Raw genomic sequence first — 23,518 nt, 5'->3', positions numbered from 1 at the left:
TCATATATTTCATTCAGAAAATACTGAGTGCTCACAATGTGCCAACCTTGTGCTTGGCATGGGAATCTGACACTGATCTATTCTGACCCTCCCCCTGATGTCATGAGGGTCACATGGCCACAGAAACAGAAGATAAGCACACCATCCGCACATATTGAGTTCCCATTGTAGTAAACACGGTGATGAACCTTCGCAGACAAGCTGGAGGGAGAGGAGTCAGGCACAGATGGCCCATCCTCCCAAGGGACATCTCTGGTGAGAAGTCTGGGAAACTGAGTCTCTAACACAGGGGACCTCAAACTTTTTAAACAGGGGTCCAGTTCACTGTCCCTCAGACCGTTGGAGGGCCGGACTATAGTTTAAAAAAAAACTATGAACAAATTCCTATGCACACTGCACATATCTTATTTTGAAGTAAAAAAACAAAACGGGAACAAATACAAAATTTGTATTTGCATGTGGCTCGCGGGCCGTAGTTTGAGGACCCCTGCTCTAACGTAAGACAACTTGCAGTTTGCCTCTAGGTTTGCCCAGTGGGCAGGTGAGAGTATGTGCAGGCGGGAAGGTAAAGAGGGAGATGAGAGAATAGAGTGAGTTTACATCTTCCTTAAAACATGGTCCTGAGATCCATGGGAGACTGTGTCTGGGAGAAGCTTGGTGCTTAGAGCAGAGGTAAGTGCACAAGGGAGGGGAAGCTGGCCTGCAGTGGAGAGGAAGTGAAAAGATGGAAAGGATGGGCCTCAGTCTGGGCCAGTAAAGCCTGGAAACCGTAGGACATGAGGTGCTGGTGGGAAAGGTGCTTTTGGAAGCTGCCAGGGGAATGGTTTAATTATGAAGCCAAACAGGGTGGACATGGAGCTGGGTGAGTTCTGCTGAAGGACTCACATGGTCTTGGCCAGGAGGGTGGAGGGTTAAGAGGGAAGGGGCAGGAATTGCCGCATGCCCGGGGCAGGAGCCTGCAGAAGGGCCAGTGGACAGGCCAGAGTGTGATGCCAGCCACGCCTGGAAGAGCAGCTTCATGCTTGATGCGTGAGCCAGCACAGTAAGGTGAGGTTGCATGTGGGGCCCGTCTCCACAGCAGCTGTGGGAGCCCAGCTGTGCCCTCCCATGGTGGGGAGGCTTGGCTCTCACCGACAGTGTGCGGCAGGCTGCAGAGAAAGCACATGGAAGCCTGGAATCAAGGTCCTGTCTCGGATGGCAGATGTCCCAGGATGGCAGCAATGGGGATGGGGAAGACCTGTTTCTTGGGGTTTGCATTTTTCTCATGATTAGAGATGCAGAGCATCTCTTCATATACCTGTTGGCCATCTTTGGAGAAAGGTCTCATCGATTCCTATTTCAGTACCTTTAATCGTAGGCCAACCCACTAAAACATGAACTCATTATACCTTTAGGTCATCACTGAGTGGTCTTCTCACATCATCCTTTAGGCAGCACCAGGAGTCCCTGGCAGCCGAGAGAGAGAGGCGGCGGCAGGAGAGAGAAGAAAAGTTGCCTGTTTCTTGGGGTTTGCATTTTTCTCATGATTAGAGATGCAGAGCATCTCTTCATATACCTGTTGGCCATCTTTGGAGAAATGTCGGTTCAGATCTACCCAATTTTCTTTTTATTTCTTTTTTTTTTTTTTGCTGTTGAGTTATACAAGCTCTTTATACATTTTGGATGTTAGTCCCTTCTTATATATATGATTTGCAAATACTTCCTCCCATTCTCTAGGTTGCCTTTTCCTTTAGTGGATGGTTTCTTTGCTGTGCAGAATGCTTAGTATTTTAAACACAACACCATTTTGTCCTCCCAGTGTCTGTGGCAGGTTACTTACCTCCACTTAGAGATGGAGATCCTGAAACAGAAGACCTGAGATGCTCGGGGATTTTCCCCAAGCACTCCCTAGGTTCCGGCGGACCCTCAGTTCTAACCAAGGTCTGATCGATTCCTATTTCAGTACCTTTAATCGTAGGCCAACCCACTAAAACATGAACTATTATACCTTTAGGTCATCACTGAGTGGTCTTCTCACATCATCCTTTAGGCAGCACCAGGAGTCCCTGGCAGCCGAGAGAGAGAGGCGGCGGCAGGAGAGAGAAGAAAGGTTGCAGAGAATAGAACGGGAAGAAAGGAACAAGTTCAGGTAAGAGGATTTTCCGATTTCTAAGATAATGAATTGAAGTGAAAGTGCCTGCCTTCACAGCTCTGTATGATTAATAATGGTGTTATAGAGTTAGGGCCTGCCGGCTGCCAGACAGAGCCAGCTGGACGGGGCCTACCAGACGGGGGGAAGGACCAGGGGAGGTTGGCTGGCTGTGAGAGGTTGGCTGTGGGAGCGCACTGACCACCAGGGGGCAGCTCCTGCGTTGAGCATCTGCCCCCTGATGGTCAGTGCACATCATAGCAACTGGTCAACCAGACATTCTGGTCATTCAGTTGTAATGGTTGCTTAGGCTTTTATACATATAGATATGAATAACCCATACACAATAGTGTGGTTAAGGCCTGGGAGGGGTGGGTGCGGGGTAGAGGGGATCAATGAGGAAAAAAACACACAAAGGGGACAAACACACAAAGTATTGTTGTGATACTTTCAACAATAAAGACAAATTTAAAAAAATAAAAAGTAAAGCAGAATAACCAGAAAACATTACCCTATGTAAAACTTATTTTTTAAAAAGATAAAGTTGAACTAATTTTAGTAAAAAATAAAATAAGGACAGAGAACCTAATTGTCTTAAATTAACTTGCTATTTCCCCCTAAACTATTCATGTTTTATTCATATTCTATTGGATGCCTAAAAGAAAATGTTTTTTTCACTTTCTGGTTTGCTTTTTGTTCCCTGTAGCAATCTTTAATTTTTAAATAAAACCAATAATCTTCCCCTACAGGGTAAAGAAAGGTCATTGTGCTGATTACTCCCAGGACATTGTCCCCCAATCTCCGGGTCTCTGTTCAGCTCCAAGAATATGTCCCTGTGTGTAGCCCACGCCAGGTTCCAAGTCTTAGCCTGTGTGGCTGCTGAGTCCAGTGTTGCTCAGTGTTCAGCCAGGTCACCTGTTCTCCCATCCTCACCTCCAGTCACTCCCCTGCCCTGGGCTTCATGCTGTGCAGCGCTTTATGGAATGTGCCGAGTCTGTCCTTACACATCTCATTCCTTCCATTTATTCTTTGCTCCCTCCTTTCCCTCCTTCCTACTTGCCTTCTCCTTATCTCTCCCTTCATCTTCCCAGTCACCTCTCCTATAGCTTCTATATTCTTCTTCTTTTCATTTCTCTCCCCATCTCCATTTCCTGTTGCCTCCGTTCAGTTTCTTTGGCAAACAATCTTCCCATCAATTCCTCCCAGTTACACCTACAAAGAATGTAGCGCATTGTTAGTGAGGCTTTACAGGTTCAAGAACTTCTTTGTCAGCAGCCAGGAAGAGTATGTGTAATTGTAGAAATGATCAAACTATGAGCAGAGCTGTGAGGTTGCCATAACTGTCACTCACTACTATGTGAAAACAAATATCCCATGTCTGTGTTGAAATGCTGATCCTGGCTTTGGTAAGACTGGGTTAATGGGCTGCGTGAAGTAAGACAACATCAGCCCCCATGTGATCGGGTGGCATGCCCTGAGCTGTCAGGTTTCTACCATGTGATACATGGAAATGCCACACTTGAATGAACCCTTCTCACGATGTAGCTCTGGGGGGTGTCTCTTTTGGAAAGACCAATTTCTAAAAACCACTTGAACAGGTTAAAGGCTTCCTGTGTCAGGGCTTTCTGGGAGATTTGCATAAATAGCAGCAGAGAATCTTGCTGAAACACCTGGAAAATTTAGAGATTAGCTTACCCATCTAAAGATTTTGATTGAAAACAGGTCCAGGGTCCTGTCTCTTCTGCCCCTCCGGTCTCTGCATGCACCAAAAATCGTGGACAAGTGTGTAGAGCTCTGAAAACTCCCTGGTGTGTAGAGAGCAGGAGGTTTGGAGGAGGAGACTAGCATTCACTGTCCCACCTAACCACTGAAAGTTTACCGTTTTCCCTTTTCCCTCCGCTATCACCTGGCTCACACCCCAAAACCCAGGGGCACGTACCAAGTGTGCATTGACAGCTCTGGGAGGAGGCCCCTCCTTTGGGCTGAAGGGCGGTAGGAGGAATTCCTAAGGGTCAGAGAGTGGAGAAACTCTGGGGTTTTTTTTCATATTTTCTCCTTCTCTCCTACCCCACCGTCCAAGCAATGTTGTTTTAGAAGCCCCTGTATAGCAGCAGTGTCCAGGTAGGGGCCTAAAACTCTGACCAGAAGAGCTATGACCCTGAGAGCACTAGGCACATCACCATTCTTCTCTCTGTGTCCTGCTGCGTTGCCTGGGTGTGGATGGAGTCACTGAAAGTGTGCAGCAGGGCAGGGAAAAGAAAGCCCAAGCTTTCTGGCTGGAGGACCAGGACAGGAAACCAACCCAAGGAAGCCAGGAAGTGATAGGAAAGCATAGAGAAATCAAGAGAGTACTGATTTGTGCAGGGGTGGCTCACAACCTAAACAGCAAGCCGCAGACTGAGAACTAAGTACTGACGAACCACTGCTCAGGTCCTAGACTGGCCACTGGGTGGTACACATAGGGCTTGATTTCAATAGCACTAAAATATTTTTAAATTGAGCTAATATTGGAACTAATATATAAAGACAGTCAGCACTTGTAGGCTGAACCTAACTTAGTTGTTTGCCTTCTAAAGGAAAACAAAAGAAAACAAGCAAGGTTCTTCATAGAATGTAAATAAGACCCAGAGTCTCTTTGCAAATATTTAAAAATATGCAGAATGCAATCCAAAATAACTTGTCATACAAAGAGCCAGGGCAAATCTTAACTCAGAAGGAAAAGAAACCAAAATATGCTAACCACAAAAGGATGCTGTCTTTATCAGACAAAGACTTTAAAGCATTTATTATAAACAGGCTCTAAGAAGGAAGGGCAAATGATTTTGAAACAAATGAAAAGTGAAGTCTCTGCAAAGAAATAGGAGATATAAAGACGAACTAAGTGGAACTGAAAAACACAACCACCAAAACAAAAAATTCATTGGTTGGGCTTGATAGCTGAATGGAAATGAAGAAAAAAATCAAAGACTTTTAGATAGAACAGTAGAAATTATCCAATCTAAGAATCAAAACAAAACATTGAAAAAAAATGAACAGTTCCTCAGGGACCCATAGAATAATTCCTAAATGTGTACCATTCATGACATTGGAGTCCTACAAGAGTACATAGTGCATTGCAATACCTAAGTCATTATGTTACAATATATATAATATATATGACATGTAACAAAAATATATATCATAACCAGAATCTCTCTGTGTTCTTAAATAACAAATGAGATCCATTTGGTACCAAGGGCAAAGAGTGAACAGCTATGAGCATGGTCTCTGAAGATGGATTGTCTGGATCTAATTCTCACTCTGTCAATAGATATAGATAGATAGATAGATAGATAGATAGATAGATAGATAGATAGATAATAGATAGATAGATGATAGATATAGATAGATGATAGATAAAGATAGATGATAGATATAGATAGATGACAGATAGGTAATAGATAGATGATAGATATAGATAGATATAGATATAGATAGATGGTAGATGATAGATAGATACATGATAGATGATAGATAGATGATATAGATAGATGATAGATATAGATAGGTGATAGATATAGATAGATAGATAGATAGATAGATAGATAGATAGATAGATGATAGATAGATATAGATAGATAGAAAATATTAAATAAACCTTATCCAGGAAGGAATGGTGATCATCAGGACAGACCACACACAACTATTAATTATAATGATGGCAGTTTCTTCCTAAAAGTCTGAGGATGTGAATGAAAAGAAATTCAAAAGAGGAAACAGGAAGAGCTTTATAAAGTAGTCCCTGGGAACACCGGAATGGCTGACCTTTCACCACCCATTACATTGATTTAAGTTGTTCATGCTCCTGTGCCTTTTCCCTTGCATTCCATCTAAAAGTTGTTCCTTATCTGCTGCTATTTTTATTGAATATGCTCTTAAACCTCTTGGGTTATGGAAGAATTTCTTTCTAGTATGAAAAGTGATGAGGATGGATGTTTATAAATGATAACAAATTTGAGCCTCTGTTGCTTTTTCTCCCTCTCCTAACTTGTTTCAGTTGCTCTGACTCACTGCTCCTTTATCTCCAGTTGCCAGGGCATCGAGGGGTAAAATGCTCAAACTATGTTAGGCCCAGTGTAGAAAACCATAATGCCAGAATTCTCCAGGAAAATAAATGGTGTATTGGGAGGTGACTGATCACACAATCTTAAGCTTAGGTTCACGTTGGGACCTCACCAGCAGGAATAGAAAAACAAACATTAAAATTGGTCAAAATTGGGCATCTCGTGGGTACAGGCTAAAGAGAATGCATGGAGCGAGAGCCTCCAGGGATCCCTGCAGAGAGCCAGAATGTGAGGGGCACAGAGAGAGATCCTGGGCTGTAGGAGCAACGTCCAAGCTGGGGAGCGCAGCGACCCTCAGAGCCACTCAGATTTAATTCTTGGGGTGGAAGTTGTGGTGCTACCAGAGCTTGACTGAATGCGAATCGCCTCTAAAAGCTATGGCTTGCTTGTCATGGCCATACTTTATTTATGTATTGTTTCACCTTTAAAAAATATTTTTCTTCTCCCTTCCCCCACTAGGCATGCATTCTTCTTTCCAAAGAGTAATTGGTCATGTCCATGAGTGAATCCAACAATCCTATGATTTCGGACTCCTGTGACTTTATAGGAGATCCATTATATTTAGTGCTTTTAAAGCATAGTCTTTACCCTTGGTTTTTAAAAATTCAACTACAGCCACTTTCCATTTCCAAGGCAATAGTGGGCTTTCATTATATACTGTTAGCAATCTTATGAGCAATAATTCTGTTCTTTTTCTTCCCTATTTTGTTTCCTCCATCTATTTTCAGTAGCCGAGAGTATTTAGACAAAAGAGAGGAGCAAAGACAAGCAAGAGAAGAAAGGTTTGTATCTCTCTTCTTCCCCATGTAACCAAACCGCACGTGACTTGGCACTCCTAACCAAGCATGCCGTGGAAACTGTGTGAATTAAAATATCACAGCTTTCCCTAAGAGACCTGAGACCTTTGGTAATTGGCGTTTTGTAGAATAAGTGTCAGGTTATCTACATTTTTCAAGGAAGTACAGGTTTCTGATTTAGAGTCATCATGGTGTGAAATATATGTCTGCTCCAAAATTCTTCTACAAGTGAGCACATTGATTTGTATATTGACCTGTGGAAGATATTTCCCATATCCTGTGCCACCACTACTGAGCCTACATGAGGTGTCCCTGCTGCATGTTTCTAGGTCACATGCTCAGCATACGGGCAACAAATATTTGACCACACGCGCTATGCCGGGCCCTGGCTGGGGGGCCCACACCCACCTGAGACACTCACCGAATGTGCCTGTCACTTCCCTGTCTCCCTCCTGAACAGCACTCAGGTCCCTGGTGGCAGGAACCATGCCTGGTTTTCCTGGGTTGTCCCAGTGCCTGCCACAATCCTTTGCACATATTCGACACTCCGGAAAGATGCATGGAATAAATGAGCAAATAAACGGACAGCTTTCTTTCAAATATCTAAGCTGTAAACCAGTTTTTAAAATTTCAGTGGCAACATACTTTTAACCCCATTAATAGATACAAAGTTAATGTGCTCACTGTCTGATTAATTTAGATAAGCATGTTTTGGGAAGTAGAACAGTGAAAAAGACCAATTTTTGCCCTGTAGCCCTGCAGTTATTCCGTCCACCACCAGGTGGGGTTACTGCACGGAGAAATGGAAATGCTGGTTTCAGACCAGAGCCAGCTGGGAACCTAACAATATTTGAACGTTGCCAATAAAAAATGGAATTGTGCTCATTTTTTTTTTTAGACACCATCAGCTAAATAGGTCAGGACAGACTGGGGCATAGAGGAGTGGAGTCTGCCTATGTTCAATTTAAAAATTAGGTGCTTAGGTCAGCCTCATGAATAAAACATTCGATTATTGCCATCCTCATCACCAGTGTGGACAGCAAATGTAGCGTGAAAGATGCTGGTAAAGAAACACACTTCTCTTTCTCTAATTTGTACCATTTAAAAAAATACATGTATTTTTATTGACTTCGGAGAGTAAGGAAAAGGGAGAGAGAGAAACATCAGTGAGAGAGAATCATTGATCGGCTGCCTCCTGCACAGCCCACACTGTGGATCGAGCCCACAACCCAGGCATGTGCCCTGACAAGGAATCAAACTGTGACCTCCTGGTTTATAGGTCGACGCTCAAGCACTGAGCCGCGCTGGCCAGGCCATACCATTTTTTTTTTTTTACATTGGTGGACATGATCTATACTTTTACTGGAAATGCTGTTGACTTTGTGCCCAAGCTTAAGAAATCCAATTTTATCTTGTTTTTTAGCATTCCCTCCAGATGTTGCACTTTTTTGAGGTTTTGGCCGCATGGCTGTCGGGCTCAACCGGCACAGGCACGGCTGGAAAGCACTTGGGGAGGTGTCAGGTCTGACTGGCTCAGACTGACCCCAGAATTTTCCAAACCACCAAAGGCTACCTGTTCCCGGATATTATTTACGGTTCTTTTCCCCAAAGCAGAACATCACTTATGCCTGGAGAACGTGTGCAGAGGAGTTTGCCACTCCTCTCACTCTGGCCCAACATTCCCTCTCTGTCACTCACCTGTCTGGGCCTCTTAGCTGGGCAGGAGCGGGCTCCCTGTGGCCCCGTGGGAGGGCCTTTTCTTACAGCCCACCTCTCTGTTTACATGGAGGTTTGAGGGAAACATCCAAACCTTTTCCTCTGGTTTGGACCTGCCACTTCGGTTCACCTGCCTCTTGAATTAGCTGCTGAGGATGGGGGTGAGGGAGCGATGCCTTCATCCCTGTTTGGAAAGCTGCTGGGGGTGAGCCAGGAAAAGATAAGACTTGCAAGTATAACGGACTTCAGAAATAGATGGGGAAGCTGGTGGAGGTGAGAGGTGGAAAGAGGTTCAGAAATAAGGACAAAGACTCCGTCTGTTAACTCTTCCTGAGAGAAGCACACATGTGTGTGGGGTCCATGTTCCTTACTTCCCAGACACTTTTCATTTTGTAAAACTGAAACGTTCTATCCATTAAACAAGTCGCCATGTCCCCTTCCCTGCCATTCTTATCTACCACATACACACCCTTGGGACAATTCAGATTAAACCTGTGACTCTGCCCATGGCTTCTGGATCCCGAGGATGGCACCTGTGAGACAGGAATAGTCTTTGAGTCGTATATACCCAGCCTCTGAGTGAGGAACCCCTGGGGTCTCCCAGGAAATAGGGTGAGTCCTTTGGCTGCTAGCACATGCCTGCCAGCCTCGCTGCCCATGGACGGGGTTTGCAGAGGCCAGGACCAGGGCCGGACCCAGTGAAGTGTGAAGGTCATAAATGGGCCGTTGTTACTGTTCTCTCTGCCCTCTTCTGATTCTGCTGAGCACAACTTTCCTGCTCGTGATCTCCAGTCTCTCGGGCCTGTGCAGGTCCCCTAATTTGCATGTCATTCCTTGCCTGTCCCTTTCTCCTGTCGCAGGCTCGGATGCACAGACTCCTGGGCTGCAGCTTTTCTGGCCTTGCATTCACCACTATCTCATTAAAATATGCCTCCTAAGGGCTCTGACCCTCAAGACCACTCTCTCCCAAGATTCCCATCCCCTCCAAGCCCAGTGGTTTTCCCTTGCTGGTCAGAATTAAGTTCAGAAATACTTTTCTTTGGTCTCCTCTCCTGCCTTTTGAGAGGTGACCTCGTTGGCAAGAAAAGCCCAGAGTTTCCAAAGCTTTCTCTCTGGACCCAGCGTCCCCACCCTTCACGGTGAGGCAGCTGCCCTCGGAGCCAACCTCAGACATTTATATATGTGCAGACCTACCGCACCTTTTATCAGCGATTCACGTGTGAGTCAGCTGCCTCTCCAAGAAAGTGAAGTGGGTGCGTCCCCCCATTGCACCCCGTGCTTCAGGGGACCTCTGCAGGTGGGGTGCTGGCCCTGCAGGTGGGGTGCTGCCCTGCACGGTTCTCACTGCGCACTTTGCTCACCTCCCGTCAGCTGACAAGTGCAAGGCACCGAGGGAAAGAACAAAGGAGGGTAACCTTCCTGTTCTCAAAAATCCTATTATCTGCTTGTTGAAAACAGCCATGCACATGTGAAAAGATGACTAAGTATGCCAGGCAGTAAATGTAAAATGCCATCTGAGCTGAATGGGCTACATATCCGACATGAGTTCCGAGGCAAGGCCCCCGATCGCTTCCAGCTGTGGTGGCCAAGGCAGCCTCATGGGAGGCGTGCGTGTGAGCCTGGCCCGAGGCGGGCTGCCGCTGGACTGGCAGGGAGGAGGTGATGATGACAGATGGGAGCCACGCCCACCTTAAGGATGAATGAAGAAGTGCATGCTTTCTAAATGCATTTTTTACAGGTCTCGTATAGGTGCCCCACCTTTCTTATCCAGGTGAAATGGGAGTGCCATCTGGGGGCGATGGTGGGCCAGAGCTGGGCGCTTGCCTGTTGGGGGGAACTGAAGCAGTACATCTGGGTGGATGTGAGGGAGGGTCTTGAATAAGCTGTTTCAAAGTCTGGTGGTGGGTAAGATAGTCAGAACCCGGCTACAGCTGGGCCCATAAATTTATTTCTGAACAAATAATGGTGGGTAAAATTAGCAGACATCTGGAAGAGGCACATATTTCAAAGTTATTTTGGTCTGATCTATAAAGCGCACCATGCAGAATATGATTGGTAGCTGGTCTTAATAAACAGTTAGTGGGTTCTGCCTGCCTGAAATGCAAAACAGATGTATCTTTGTTCTTTTAAACTGACTTTGATGAATAAACTATATGTGACGTCAGGTCCAAGCTATTGGATGTCTGAGTCCGACTCAGAAATATTTTAGAATATAAAAAAGTTTCCATGGTCGACACCGGGAGAACAAAGTGAATTCCAGTCGCATTGCTGTGAGCATTGAAGCAGGTTCAGACATTCAGGGAGGCCTTGGTCCAACACCCCCTTTTGGTATTTGGGGGGCACTGTTTCTCTCTGCCACACAAGGGCACCCTCCCATTTCACAGCTGTGAGCTCCGAGGGTGTGTGGTTTTCAGCTGTCACTGTGGGGCCTTTTTGATGGTCATTACTGTTGTTTTGCTTATTTGTACAAATGTTTCCTAAAAGAGCAAACCAGGATTCTGCAGCCGCGAGCCGGTGTCTGGGGACTGTGTGATGTGGCCACCTCCCACCCGCCCCCCTCCCCGGCTGTTTGGTTGTGCCTGATGCGGGATGTTTAATCACTAGCGTCTTGGCTTCGCTGGGCGTTCCTGGCAAGCGGGCCCTCCAGCCAGCCCCGCGCTGTGCTCGGCATCAGGAAACCAGCTCTCTCTGCAGGTGTTTCGTCCATAAACAAGCATCAGCCACGGGCTCCTCTTTCTTTTTACGGAAACCCTTTGGAATTTCACTTTCAGATACAAATACTTGGAGCAGTTGGCAGCTGAGGCGCACGAGAAGGAACTGAGAAGCCGGAGCGTGAGCCGGGGCAGAGCTGACCTCTCCTTGGACCTGACCTCACCAGCCGCCCCCGCCCCTCTGAGCCCTGGCCCTTCATCTCTAGACTCACAAGGGGCTCTCCCTGGAGCATCGTCCTCCCCGGGAACACCTCAGCATCCCCAAGGTGAGTGCTGGGAGAGGGGAGGGCTCATTAGCACCAGAGGGCTTTTTCTGGGCAGTAGTAACCATTCCTACGTTCAAACGAACACTGACAGTCAGCTAAGGCTAGGCTTAGGGGGGACTGCAGCCTGGGCTGCCACAGGTGCAAGAGTGTGTGTGTTCAGACCACATCCATGAAAGCAAAGTTGTTGTAAAGATGGTCAGTGTATGGTCATTGAAAAAAAATTCCAAAGATAAGACTGACTTTGACATCTCATTTTAAATCACAGGTTTTTAACTTAGTTCTCTATCATTTGAATGTTATTTCTTTATTGGATCGGCCCCATAAAGTGGCCACTTTGAAATGTTCTTACCCGAGGGATTGTGGGTCTGGTTTAAATTAAACTGATGGAGAATAAAATTAAGCAGTGCAGGCAAAGAAAAATGTGGACCTCGTGAACATAGGCATTAAATGTCGAAGAAGAGAATAAAAAGGAAAATAGTAAAGATTACTGGCACGTGGCATGGGTGGAGGTGCGTGTGTGCAGACAGGCAGGCTGGCCCTGGAAAAATTCCCCGTCACCTTCGCTTTATTTGGGGGGAAACAAGGACATTGTGCACTGCAGCCTCAGAGCATCAGCTGCCTTGCTGGCTGCTCTGCACATTGTGGGTCCGTTTTCTTTCACTTTAGCAGAGGGGGTGGTTCTGGGCACAGGCGCCTCCACGGTGCCTGCTGGTTAACCCTGCAGCCAGCACCGGTGGGCTTACCGAGTATTGGGGTTTGCAGCCTGACAGAGATTCAGCCAACGGAGACAACAGAGACAGGCAACTCTTAACTCTAGGAGGGTTGCCTAAATATGGCGTCAAGTTTAATTTAAACAAGGCAGGACTCCGTGACCTCAGCAGAACTGGCTGTAACGGAACAGAACTGTCTGTGCGATTCTCCGCTGGCTCTCCCGGCCCCGGCTGCTCTGCCAGGCAGGCTGCCGCACTGGGGCCTTGCATCTCGGCCAGTCCTCCTGGTCCCTGAGCCGCGGAAAACCGTCCCAGGCAGATGGCTCGGTCATGGATGAGTAATGTCGGTCTTAAAATGTTGAGACTCTGAGAATCGGGAAAAATGACTGTGCTGTGACAACTCCGTGCTTCCCAAACCCTGCCTGATATCACTGCTCTGACTGAACTGGCAATATGAAAAACACTTCCCTGCAAAGGAATTCTGCACTTAATCTTAGGACCTTTCATGCTAATTGTTGTACCTCCAGAAGTTTGCAGAATGGTGGTCTCAACTGTGAAATACAGAGAGGCCTCAAGCTGAGAGGGAATTGTCAGTATCTCTAAATAGTCTTTGTCCTCAAAAATTTGAATCTAGTTGATATCTGTGGCAAAACGAGAGTTCCTTAAATATTTTGTCCAGTTAGAGTCAAACTGGAGGCTGTTCTAGCCAATGAAGAAGAACATTTTAAACTTCAGTAAGGACACAGAAAATAGTGTTTTGAGTACATACAATATGAAAACATAAAGTTATTTCAGTATGCTTTCAGAAAGATGAAAAGCAAATGTCAGCCCAGACCGTGTGGCTCAGTGGTTGAGCATTAACCTATGAACCAGGAGGGTTCATGCCTGGGTTTCAGGCTCGATCCCTAGTAGGGAAAGGGTAGCTAGCTGATCGATGATCCTCTCTCATCATTGGTCATGTTTCTATCTCTCTCTCCCTCTCTAAAATCAATATATATATATATATATATATATATATATATATATATATATATATATTAAAGCAAATGTCATCTTCCTCTACAAAGACTAAATTAATAGAGACTGAGCAAATGTTTGACTGAAATCATACAGTAAGTGACCTCTGCCTCTGAAAAAGGAATAGGAACTTGAATTTAGACATAATTACAGATTGATACAATAGCATTATGTGGTGTTTGCTTTTTTCTGAGAAAGAAAGCAGTAGCTCTTGTGCAATCTAAAAGAGCTGTCGGTCCCATGTTAGGTAATTTTCATCCAAGTCAGTTGGGACCAGTAAAGTATTCTAACCTTCTTGTCCTGATACCTAAGTGAATTATCCCATTGGAAATGATAAGTGTATTAGAGAATGGTTTCAGGGCGCCTTCTGCCTTGAGGACCTCCGCCCTTAGGACAGACATGCGAAGTTGGTATTACAGAAAGGGTTCCCTCAGCCCAGTCAGCCCAGTTGTTATTGTTCTTTGAAACATCCTAGCATCCTATTCTTTTTGTGATTTTCTTTTTTTCTTTTTTTTAATATATTTTATTGAATTTTTACAGAGAAGAAGGGAGAGGGATAGAGTCAGAAACATCGATGAGAGAGATCGATCAGCTGCCTCCTGCACAGCCCCCAGTAGGGATGTGCCCGCAACACAGGTACATGCCCTTGACCGGAATCGAACCTGGGACCCTTGAGTCCGCAGGCCGACGCTCTATCCACTGAGCCAAACCGGTTCGGCATTTTTTTTAAATATATTTTATTGATTTTTCACAGAGAGGAAGGGAGAGGGATAGAGAGTTAGAAACATTGATGAGAGAGAAACATCGATCAGCTGCCTCCTGCACACCTCCTACTGGGGATGTGCCCGCAACCAAGGTACGTGCCCTTGACCAGAATCGAACCTGGGACCTTTCAGTCCGCAGGCCGACGCTCTATCCACTGAGCCAAACTGGTTAGGGCCCATTTTCTTTTCTTGTTTTCTTTCCCTTCAGTTAATCCTCACCCAAGGATATTTTTTTCCATTGCTTTTTATAGAGTGGAAGGGAGAAATGGGGGTGGAGGAGAGAGAGAGAAACATCAATGTGAGAGAGATACCTTCCCTACCATATGAGCCCTGACCAGGGCTGGAGATCAAACCTGCAAAACAGGTATGTCTCCTTGACCAGGAATCAAACCTGTGACCCTTTGGTGCACGGGCTGATGGTCTATCCACTGAGCCACAGCGGCCAGGGCCCATTTCCCATTTTCAAATGATCAAAGTAATTTTTTGCTTATCCCTAACATTTACAATATCCCAGCATCTGGAGGAAGAATAAAAAAATATAATCACACATCCAGATGTTTGTCCTGCACCAAACACCTGGCATGATGTGGTCCAAATGTGCCAGGGGTTGACTCGCTTTTTCATTCTTTCACCTTGTGGAATTGTGTGATAATTCTGCCAGGTTCTGCCCCCTCCTCCCGAATACTAACTAGTTAATACCTTGTGCATCTGAATAAGTAACGGGGAGGCTAGTATCCCTCTCACCGAGTCTCAAAGAGGTGCTGGCACCCTGCTGGGAGTACAGCTATTGTTTTGGCGCTCAGCCCAGCCATTTCTCAGGGCATCGTGGTATCACAGTATTTGTGGTGGTGGTCTTCCCAGTATCTGCAATATCATGGCCTACATTTCAGAATTCTATTTACAAAAAAGAGGATTTTTTTTCTGTCTATTTGTTATCGAATTCTGTGTACCTTGGGATTAAAGGTCACTTCCTAGATTCTTTTGTTAAAACTCTCTACTCAGATTCTGGACAACTTTTAATAGCAAAAGATATGAAAATACCAAAAGCTTCTCTTACAAAATATGTTTTTAAAGAGGGAAGGGCTAATGGTAAAACACCCATAGCATTGTGTGCCATCTAGTGAGATCTCTCAGCCCCAAACCTTCCCAGCTAAATCGCTATAAGTTGTATGAATTGTGCCACTACCCCCACCCTCAGGTCAGTGTGTGCTTGAATTGTTTTTCCATCTGGTTCTCTTGTGGCTCATGGCGGATGTTTGTCCCAATACTGCCTAGAATTTAGTGGTGCTGGCCTGAATATTTTTTCTCTGTATGAAACTATCAGGCCCAAGTGAGGAAGAAACACATACATGTGTTTTCATTTGCATTATGACATAACTGACAGAGACGATCAGCCCAAAATTTAGGTAAACATGGAAGAGCCTATCTCTTCACCCATTGCTTTCATTATATTTTCCTTATTTCCCCTGAGCTCTGGGGGTATATGTCAGAATATCTATCTAATAAGTTTATTTTCTATTATTTCAAAAAACTCACAGATGACTCTAGGAACAAGTAAATTATTCTCACAGAGAAAAAGATGCAGCAGATGTGAAATAACATAGCAAGGTAACCTTTTATCCTAGCAGGTGTTAGATCTAGGTACCCTATTTCATGGAAATAGTGGAGAACACCACTCATCTCAAATGCAGGCATTGATGGTGGACCCAGGGTTGAACTACCCCTTGGAAGCTAGAACTGTGTTCCTTCCTTGCTGCTTGGCTCACGCACCCGAGTCCCTCCTGAGACTAGATAGAGACAGATGGCCTTTCCTGGTAGAAGGAAGCTGGTTATAAGTATCTTTCACCTACTAGTGACACCATGAAAGCATGTATAATGGCTGGATTATTTTTCTTAGTTTTAGTTTAGTTCTCTACAAGGTGGGGCAAAAGTAGGTTTACAGTTGAGTACATGAAACAATTTTGTATTAATATTTATTAATTATTGTATTATTTTCCATTTGAAAATAATAAACTGTAAACCTACTTTGCCCCACTCATGTTGCACACAGAAATAATGCTTTGGAGATGCATTTGAAAATTTTACCACACTATATTAATTTTTTTATCTGTATTGTTGAGAGTATTACAGATGTCCCCCATTTTTTCCCCTGCTGCCCCCTTCCACTTGGTTCCTGCCCCACCCTGGGCCTTCACCACACTATTGTCTATGTCCATGGATTATGCAAATATGCATATAAGTTCTTTGGTCAATAACTCCCTACCCCTCCACACCCCACTTCCTCTGAGATCCGTCAGGGAAAAATATGTTCAACACTTTTTTTTTTCTACCTATCATTGGATTTCTAGATATTTCCAAATATCTCATTGTTTGGCCATTAGAGATATAAACCGTGATGTATATGGCCATGTCCTACTCACCAGCATTTACCTGGAGGCATTCACAGAAATTGTTGACATGGTATGCTGATATTTTCTCTTAGATATTCTAGTGTTTAAAGTACTGGTCAATAGGACAATGCCTCTAACTTCCTGATCTTCACATCCGTAAACAAAATATAGACATACACCTGTATCTTGAAATGTTCAATTTGTTTAAATAATAATCATTTTTCACGTAGGTATCATTCATCATCATGGCTGTTGTTCCCAGTCATTGAGCATCTTTGTCACTTTCGTTGTGGCAAATATCAGAGACATCTATATTATCATCAATCACAGTAGCAGCAGAATATCATCAATCACCAGCCTAATGCATGCTAGTTCCTTTGCATAAAGCTTTGGACACCTCCAGTCCCTTATTTCATGAATTGGCAGGAAACTAGATTCCTTGTGGTTCTGTGACTCAGGGCTGCCCCACCTCCCCATACCTCATCTTACTGCTGCTACTTGATGCCACTTGGTAATTAAGGAAAATCTCTCAGGAACTCTACCCAAGTCTAAGGCCCTGCCTGCTACACCTGCTATGGAGTTCTTTTTGAGAGCCTTTGAAAATCATTAGATTTTTTTTTGCATTACCATTTCATGCTCTCTAAACGTGGAAAAAGGAAAACCTTCCCATCTTTCCTCCTATAGAGAATAACATTTGCCTGCAGTGTGTTTTGCACCATATGTTAGACCATTAAATAGTCTTGAGTTCTTTTTTAAACAAAATATGTTTTTATTGATTTGAGAGAGACAAGGGAATGGGAGAGAGAGACAGAAATATTAATGAGAGAGAAGCATCGATCAGCTGCCTCCTACACAACCCAAACATGTGCCCTGACCGGAAATCAAACTAGTGACCTCTGGGTTCATGGATGGATGCTCAACCACTGAGCCACACCAACCAGGCAGTCTTGAATCCTTTTGATCTACACAAATTATGAATCTTACTTAAGTATACTTAAGTAAAGACAAAGCAAATAATGGCACTGGGAAAGCTGTTAAAGAAGGTTATCATGTGATCAACATAACTTTACAGATAGCAATCAGGTATCAGAGTCTGTGAAGGGTCTAAGACTTTACCGTACTTGGTAAGCTAGTAAGTTAGCCTGCCACAATTTCATGGATGTTGTTGGCAGAAGACATGAAACTTCTGGATCAGAGACAAAGAACTTAATTGCTTAGAACAACAATAGTAGCCAGAGTATCAGCATCTGTGCCATTTTCCAAGCCGCAGTTCCCACAAGGCGATATGTACAGGCACAAGTGGTACCTGAATGCACACAAAGAGAAACCCTGAGCTTAGGAATTCCAACCCTTTGAGAGTGGGCAGTTAGCATGTCTTCCCTTTGTCCCAGAGAAAGACATTGTCTTTTACACCGTGGGCAATAAACCTGTCCTGTGCTGTAGCCGGAGACACTATCTCTGTCTTCCAAGGCTGTTTGCATGCATCCTTAGAAAGATAGTCCAGAGCACAGGCTATCAGTGCCTCTGCTTGCAGGACTGCAGAACACAAGAGAACCTTGGAGAATTGTTTCTAAGTGCTGGGTTATAATGGTTTTGAACCAACTTTTATCATCAAATTTGTAACCTAAAATCTGTTTAATGTAAATAAAAAAAATTTAAGGTTTTGAACAGTAATTAGCTTGTTTGTTCTTGACATAGCAAAAGGGATCAGGAGCTGCAAGACCCAGTCTGCACCAGGCTCTGGGGGGTGAATGAGTTTTTCTGCACCTAGAGGTGCTAACAGGGAATCCAGAAAGACATCAGTGCTTTGCATTCCAGGTGGGAGCCTTGGGAAAATGCTCCAGGTACAGTGAGGAGGCTTCCACAGGTAGGGACAATGAGCATTCTTAATCAGGTGATACTTTGAATTTTCAGAGTCAGTGACTGGGACTGAGAAATAGCAAAAAAGAATAACTCTCTGGTTCCTTATAGTAAAAATGAAGAACTCGCTGGTTCCTTTTAGAGTCTTTATCTGTGGTCAGGACCTTGATCACCACTCTGCCACCTCCACCACTCCTCCTTTTCCTCTAGCACCCCTGTCTTTCCATCACCAACCTCCATAAGATATTTGTACTAAATGATACAATGCCTGCCATGTGGGGCAACATAATCACAGAGTGGTTTTTTAGTCCTTAAAAGTATGCTGTCTCCAGAGAATCCCTGGAATGCATCGTATCTGCCTCTGAGCATGGCAAGAATCTTTGGAGCCTTCTGAAGCTGGAACATCCTCTGAGAAAGCTCCTCCACTAGATACACTGAGAAGTTTCAATAGATTTTTGTTGACTTTCTAGGTCAGCATCTCTGGATTCCTGTGTATCCCACTAGATAATCTTCCGACTCAGTGTTTTAATTGACTTTCATGTCTTCTACATTTTTATTATTATTTTCTCATCATTTTATTTCGATCTTCTTACTGTTTTTCTATCTGTCCCCTAAGTGTCAGGTTTTTTTCAAGGTTCCTTCTGCAGCAACCCTCATTTCATGCCACACCCTATGGCTATGACCTTGGGTCCCTACCTGTGAATCTTAACTACCTCCCATGTGCTAAAAATTGCTAGGTCGAATCTTCAGCCTTGGCCTTCTTGAGCTCAGGCAGCATGTATCCAACCTTTTTAGACATCACCATCTGAATGCTCCTCAGACACTGCAGACTTAATGGGTGCCAGACATTCAGATGAGATATGTCACCCATCTCTCACCCATAAAATTCCAACCTTCAGACCTACTTGTATCTTCTAGTCCTCATCTGGTTAAGACCATCTTTCTTGGCCTAGTCACTTAAGCTGGAAGCATACATGTAATTTTTTACTCTTCCCTCAATGTTCTTTCCTTTATCCAATCACCAAGTGTTTCTGTGCTCCTTTCTCTCTTCCCTATCTTTCTATCACAAATGCCTTAGTCCTAATCTTAGTCATCTCTAATCTGGTTCTTTATAGATCTTACATCTTCTAGGTTTGTCTTAGCAACCCAATCAAAAAAGTCATCATCTATACCTTGTTCTTAAAATCTTCCAGTGGCTCTCCATTATCTACAACATAAAGTTAAGACCTTAACTATTGGTCATCTAGTCCCTACAACCAGGCTTTTACCACCACAACCACCCCCACATGTTATGTTCCATTAACACCAAAGTGCTATCAGTACCTGGAAGGTGCCATGTTCTCTCAGGTGTGCCTCTGTGCCTGACTTCCCTCTTGCACTGGGTGCCACTGGACGTTTATTTATCTAGTTAAAACATCTTCTCTTCTATAAAGCATTATTTGTTTCCTCTTCTGTATTTCCCTTCAGATTGTGCGTCCCTAAGATACAGGGTTTATCTCACTTCATATCCAATCGTTCTCCCTCCTCATCCGTTCTCCCTTCTAATCCATGTGTTCCTGCTTGCACTCACCTTTGTTACCCCAAATGCTTGGAGCAGAATTGGCATTTAATGATTGTTTTATGAGCTCATCAATGAATACACAACATGAAAAAAGAAAGCAGACACATTAATCAACAGAGACAGCTGTTTCCCCTGTAATATTTATTACACAGACCATGATAGAGGACACATCTTTGACTATATAGGCCACTCTGTAAAAAATGAAGAAATGATGGTGGCCTACTATAGAGAGGAAACTTTTACAAAGTTGACATATATATGAGGGCTATTTCTTTCTGAGATCAAACTCTAAAAAGGAGAGAAAATTCAGAGAATGATCCTCAACAAATTTATAATTAAAATACTTATTCCACTGCCTTTTAAAATACTCCTTATTTTAACTGAAATTTTCTCCATTTCTTTGTGAATGAATTTGTTAACAAGCGCAAATAAACGGAATCATTGACTAGTGGAAAGCCACATCCATTAGTGAATAGATGCAAGTGAGATAGGCTCAACCTTTTGGAATGAGAATTTAAATGTGGATTTCTAGTTTTATCCCAATCTCAAGCTAGCTGGTTCTGCTTAGACTTGGTCATACTCTACTAGAAGGAAGAGCTAATATTTTCCTTATATATTAGTTGTTTTGATATTATAATATCTGTTGACTCTGACTTAAGAGATCACTTTGGCTTGAAAAATATTTTAAAGAAGACAATTTTTCACATATGACTTCTTTGTGCCTAGCACAGTGCCTAGCCCATGAAAAGTCTAAATCAATATTTATGAAATGAATGAGGTTGCTACTAATCACATTAGAACATCTAATTAATAGTAACTCTATCTTGCTCAACCTGAAAAATATGAATTAGGAAAAAATACCCTCAAATTCAATCAATTTATTTGCTAGCTGTTATTATTTAGGACTATCCATTTTAATGCTAGTATATCCCTTCCAAAATAGCAGTTTTTGTGTTGACATCTTTGATGTTTCTGTCTGGGGCTTGACAAGAACTATAGGTGCTGTTGAAATATGTTGCCAGTTTGAAGCTAGGCTTGTCTCCTGATTTGCTCTTATAAGAAAATGGGCCCTAGCTGCTTTGGCTCAGTGGATAGAGCATCGGCCTGTGGCCTGAAGGATTCTGGGTTTGATTCCGGTCAAGGGCACATGCCTGGGTTGCTGGCTCGATCCCCAGTAGGGGGCGTGCAGGTGGCAGCCAATCTATGATTCTCTGATCATTGATGTTTCTATCTCTCTCTCCCTCTCCCTTCCTCTCTGAAATCAATAAAAATATATTTTTAAAAAATTAGAAGTCTACTTCTCTTAAAAAAAAAAAAGAAAGAAAGAAAAGAAAATGGTCATGTAGTTAACCCAGGAGTTCCACTAGCCCTCCTGGGCATGGCAGGACAAGCAGATATTAGGGTTGATCCTGTTTGACTCTGTTTGAACCAAGACAAGACCTAACCTTAAAATAGAAATATAAAGAGCTCAAAGGAAGTCTTCATAAATGGGGGCTGATGTTTGAAATCATGCATAAGATTCAAGTTCAAAATAATGAGATGGTCATAAATGATACAATAACCTCAAATTGCTCTTAATTTTCTGATTATGGTGTGAAATAGAATCTATATGCTAACCATTAGAATAATTAGACCTAAAACTGGCTTCCTTTTGTCCTACATGATACTACAGTGGAGTAGTAGCATATATATGTTTAACCAAGTGAACTCGGTCAGAAGCATAACCAATCGAGAGGCACAGGGGGAGGGGAGTGGAAGTTACAATTTAATCGTGTTTATAATCCTGCTCAACATCAACTCTGGCGTATGTCCCCCTGTGAGCATGACATGAGGGCCACAGATCTGTTTCTTTCTTGGGTCATTCCTGACTCTCATGTGCCTCTTGAAGCATGAATGACTTCCTACATCAAATGTGACTTTAGAGCAGCAGTTCTCAACCGGTGGGTCGCAACCCCTTTGGGGGTCGAACGACCCTTTCACAGGGGTCGCCTAAGACCATCGGAAAAAACATATTTTCGATGGTCTTAGGAACCGAGATACCGCTCCTCTATCCATCTTCAGGCGGGTCCGCCCACATGCAGATATGCCCACATACGAGTACCCGGCGTATTAAAGGGTCGCGGCATTAGGAAGGTTGAGAACCACTGCTTTAGAGTTTAAGGTTTTGTATTTGAAGATAACTGGCCCATGGCCACAAGCTCAGTACTTCTGACAGCATTCCACTGAAGCTAAATGAAAACCTTGATGGTTGGAACTGTGAGGGTGGGTATGGGCTTCATAAAGTGGCATCTTCCAAAAGGACTTCAGAAGGTAATTTTGACCATGTATGGTTTTCATCTTAAGAGGCAGCTTCGGCCTTAATGGTTTAGAAAATGTAGCTCTGAACTGTCAGAACAAAACTGGGCTTAATTTAAAGGCATACAAGTTCATTAGACTGATGACACAGAATCTTGCAGGTGACAAAGTATTTCTTTTGTACAACTTGAGTAAGCTGAGTTTGTGCCCATCCTAATGAGGCTATTCACTCAGAGCAATGATTCTCAACCAGGGGTAATTGTTTCCCCCCCTCCCCCCCGCCCCCACCAGGGACATTTGACAGTGTCTGGAGATATGACTGGTTGTCACAACTGGGGAGCAGATGCTATTGACCTCGTGTAGGTAGAAGCCTAGGAAAGCTGCTAAACATCCTACAGTGCACGGGAGAGCCCCCCACAACAAAGAATTATCCAACCTCAGATATCCATAGTAGCGATGCTAAGAAACCCAGCAGCAGAGTGGATCTGAGTGAACAGCTTAGAGAGAGCTGGCCCCACACCAAAAGCAAAGGCTAAAGAATTTTCAAAGTTCTGAGCTTTTTCTCTTGGGACCTTTTTCACATTTCTGTGATTCAGCCACAGCTGAAAGTCGATGGTGTTAGTTATTAGCTATGAACTGGGGAGGTCCCTGGAACCTACGCAATTTGGAGCCACTATTATAGAACTGGCTGGCCCAGCCCCTGGTTTCATAAGACCTGCCAGAAAGCCAAGTCCTGGCAGAGTCATCGGAGACACCATCACAGATTGAAATCAGTCGAAGCCACCCAACATCTTATTAAATTCAGATCTTTCTACCAGCAATTTATCTCTTCAAAGAAAAATCGCATGACAAGAGATTCCAATTGGACACTCTGGACTCTGCTGCGAGGGACATCGATGAAAGCAGAATTGGAACGTTTGTGTCCACCATACATTTTCTTTAAAGAAATGATTATAGTATACTTCTCCTTTAAGGCTTAAGTCAGTCACCACACAGGCACATCATGATTCGCAGCCCAAGCTTTCGTTCAGGCCATTCGAGGTTCAAATCCTAGTATTTGCTCAGCTTGTCAGTGAATCCTTCTGGAAGATGGCGCATGCTCAGAGGGGGCCTGAGGGATTCCTTACAGAGATGTGCAGAGGGTCAGGGGACCATCTGAGTCTGGGGAAGCATCCAGAAACTAGCCTGGAGGAACTTAAT

General features: G+C 43.9%; 1 protein-coding gene across 1 annotated transcript in view; it reads left to right on the top strand.

Moving 5' to 3' along the window:
- FHOD3 (formin homology 2 domain containing 3) overlaps window positions 1–23,518 on the top strand; it is a 327,675-nt gene that overhangs the window by 244,166 nt on the left and 59,991 nt on the right. Inside the window, exons 12-14 of the mRNA XM_023750800.1 lie at window positions 2,030–2,128; window positions 6,960–7,013; window positions 11,516–11,721. Of these exons, the coding sequence (XP_023606568.1) occupies window positions 2,030–2,128; window positions 6,960–7,013; window positions 11,516–11,721 (359 nt within the window). The remainder of the gene's footprint in view (window positions 1–2,029; window positions 2,129–6,959; window positions 7,014–11,515; window positions 11,722–23,518) is intronic.

Source organism: Myotis lucifugus, unplaced genomic scaffold, assembly GCF_000147115.1.
Source record: "Myotis lucifugus unplaced genomic scaffold, Myoluc2.0 scaffold_16, whole genome shotgun sequence".
Lineage (NCBI taxonomy): Eukaryota > Metazoa > Chordata > Mammalia > Chiroptera > Vespertilionidae > Myotis > Myotis lucifugus.
The sequence above is the reverse complement of the archived record's forward strand: the minus strand, read 5'-3'. Positions and strand labels throughout refer to the sequence as shown.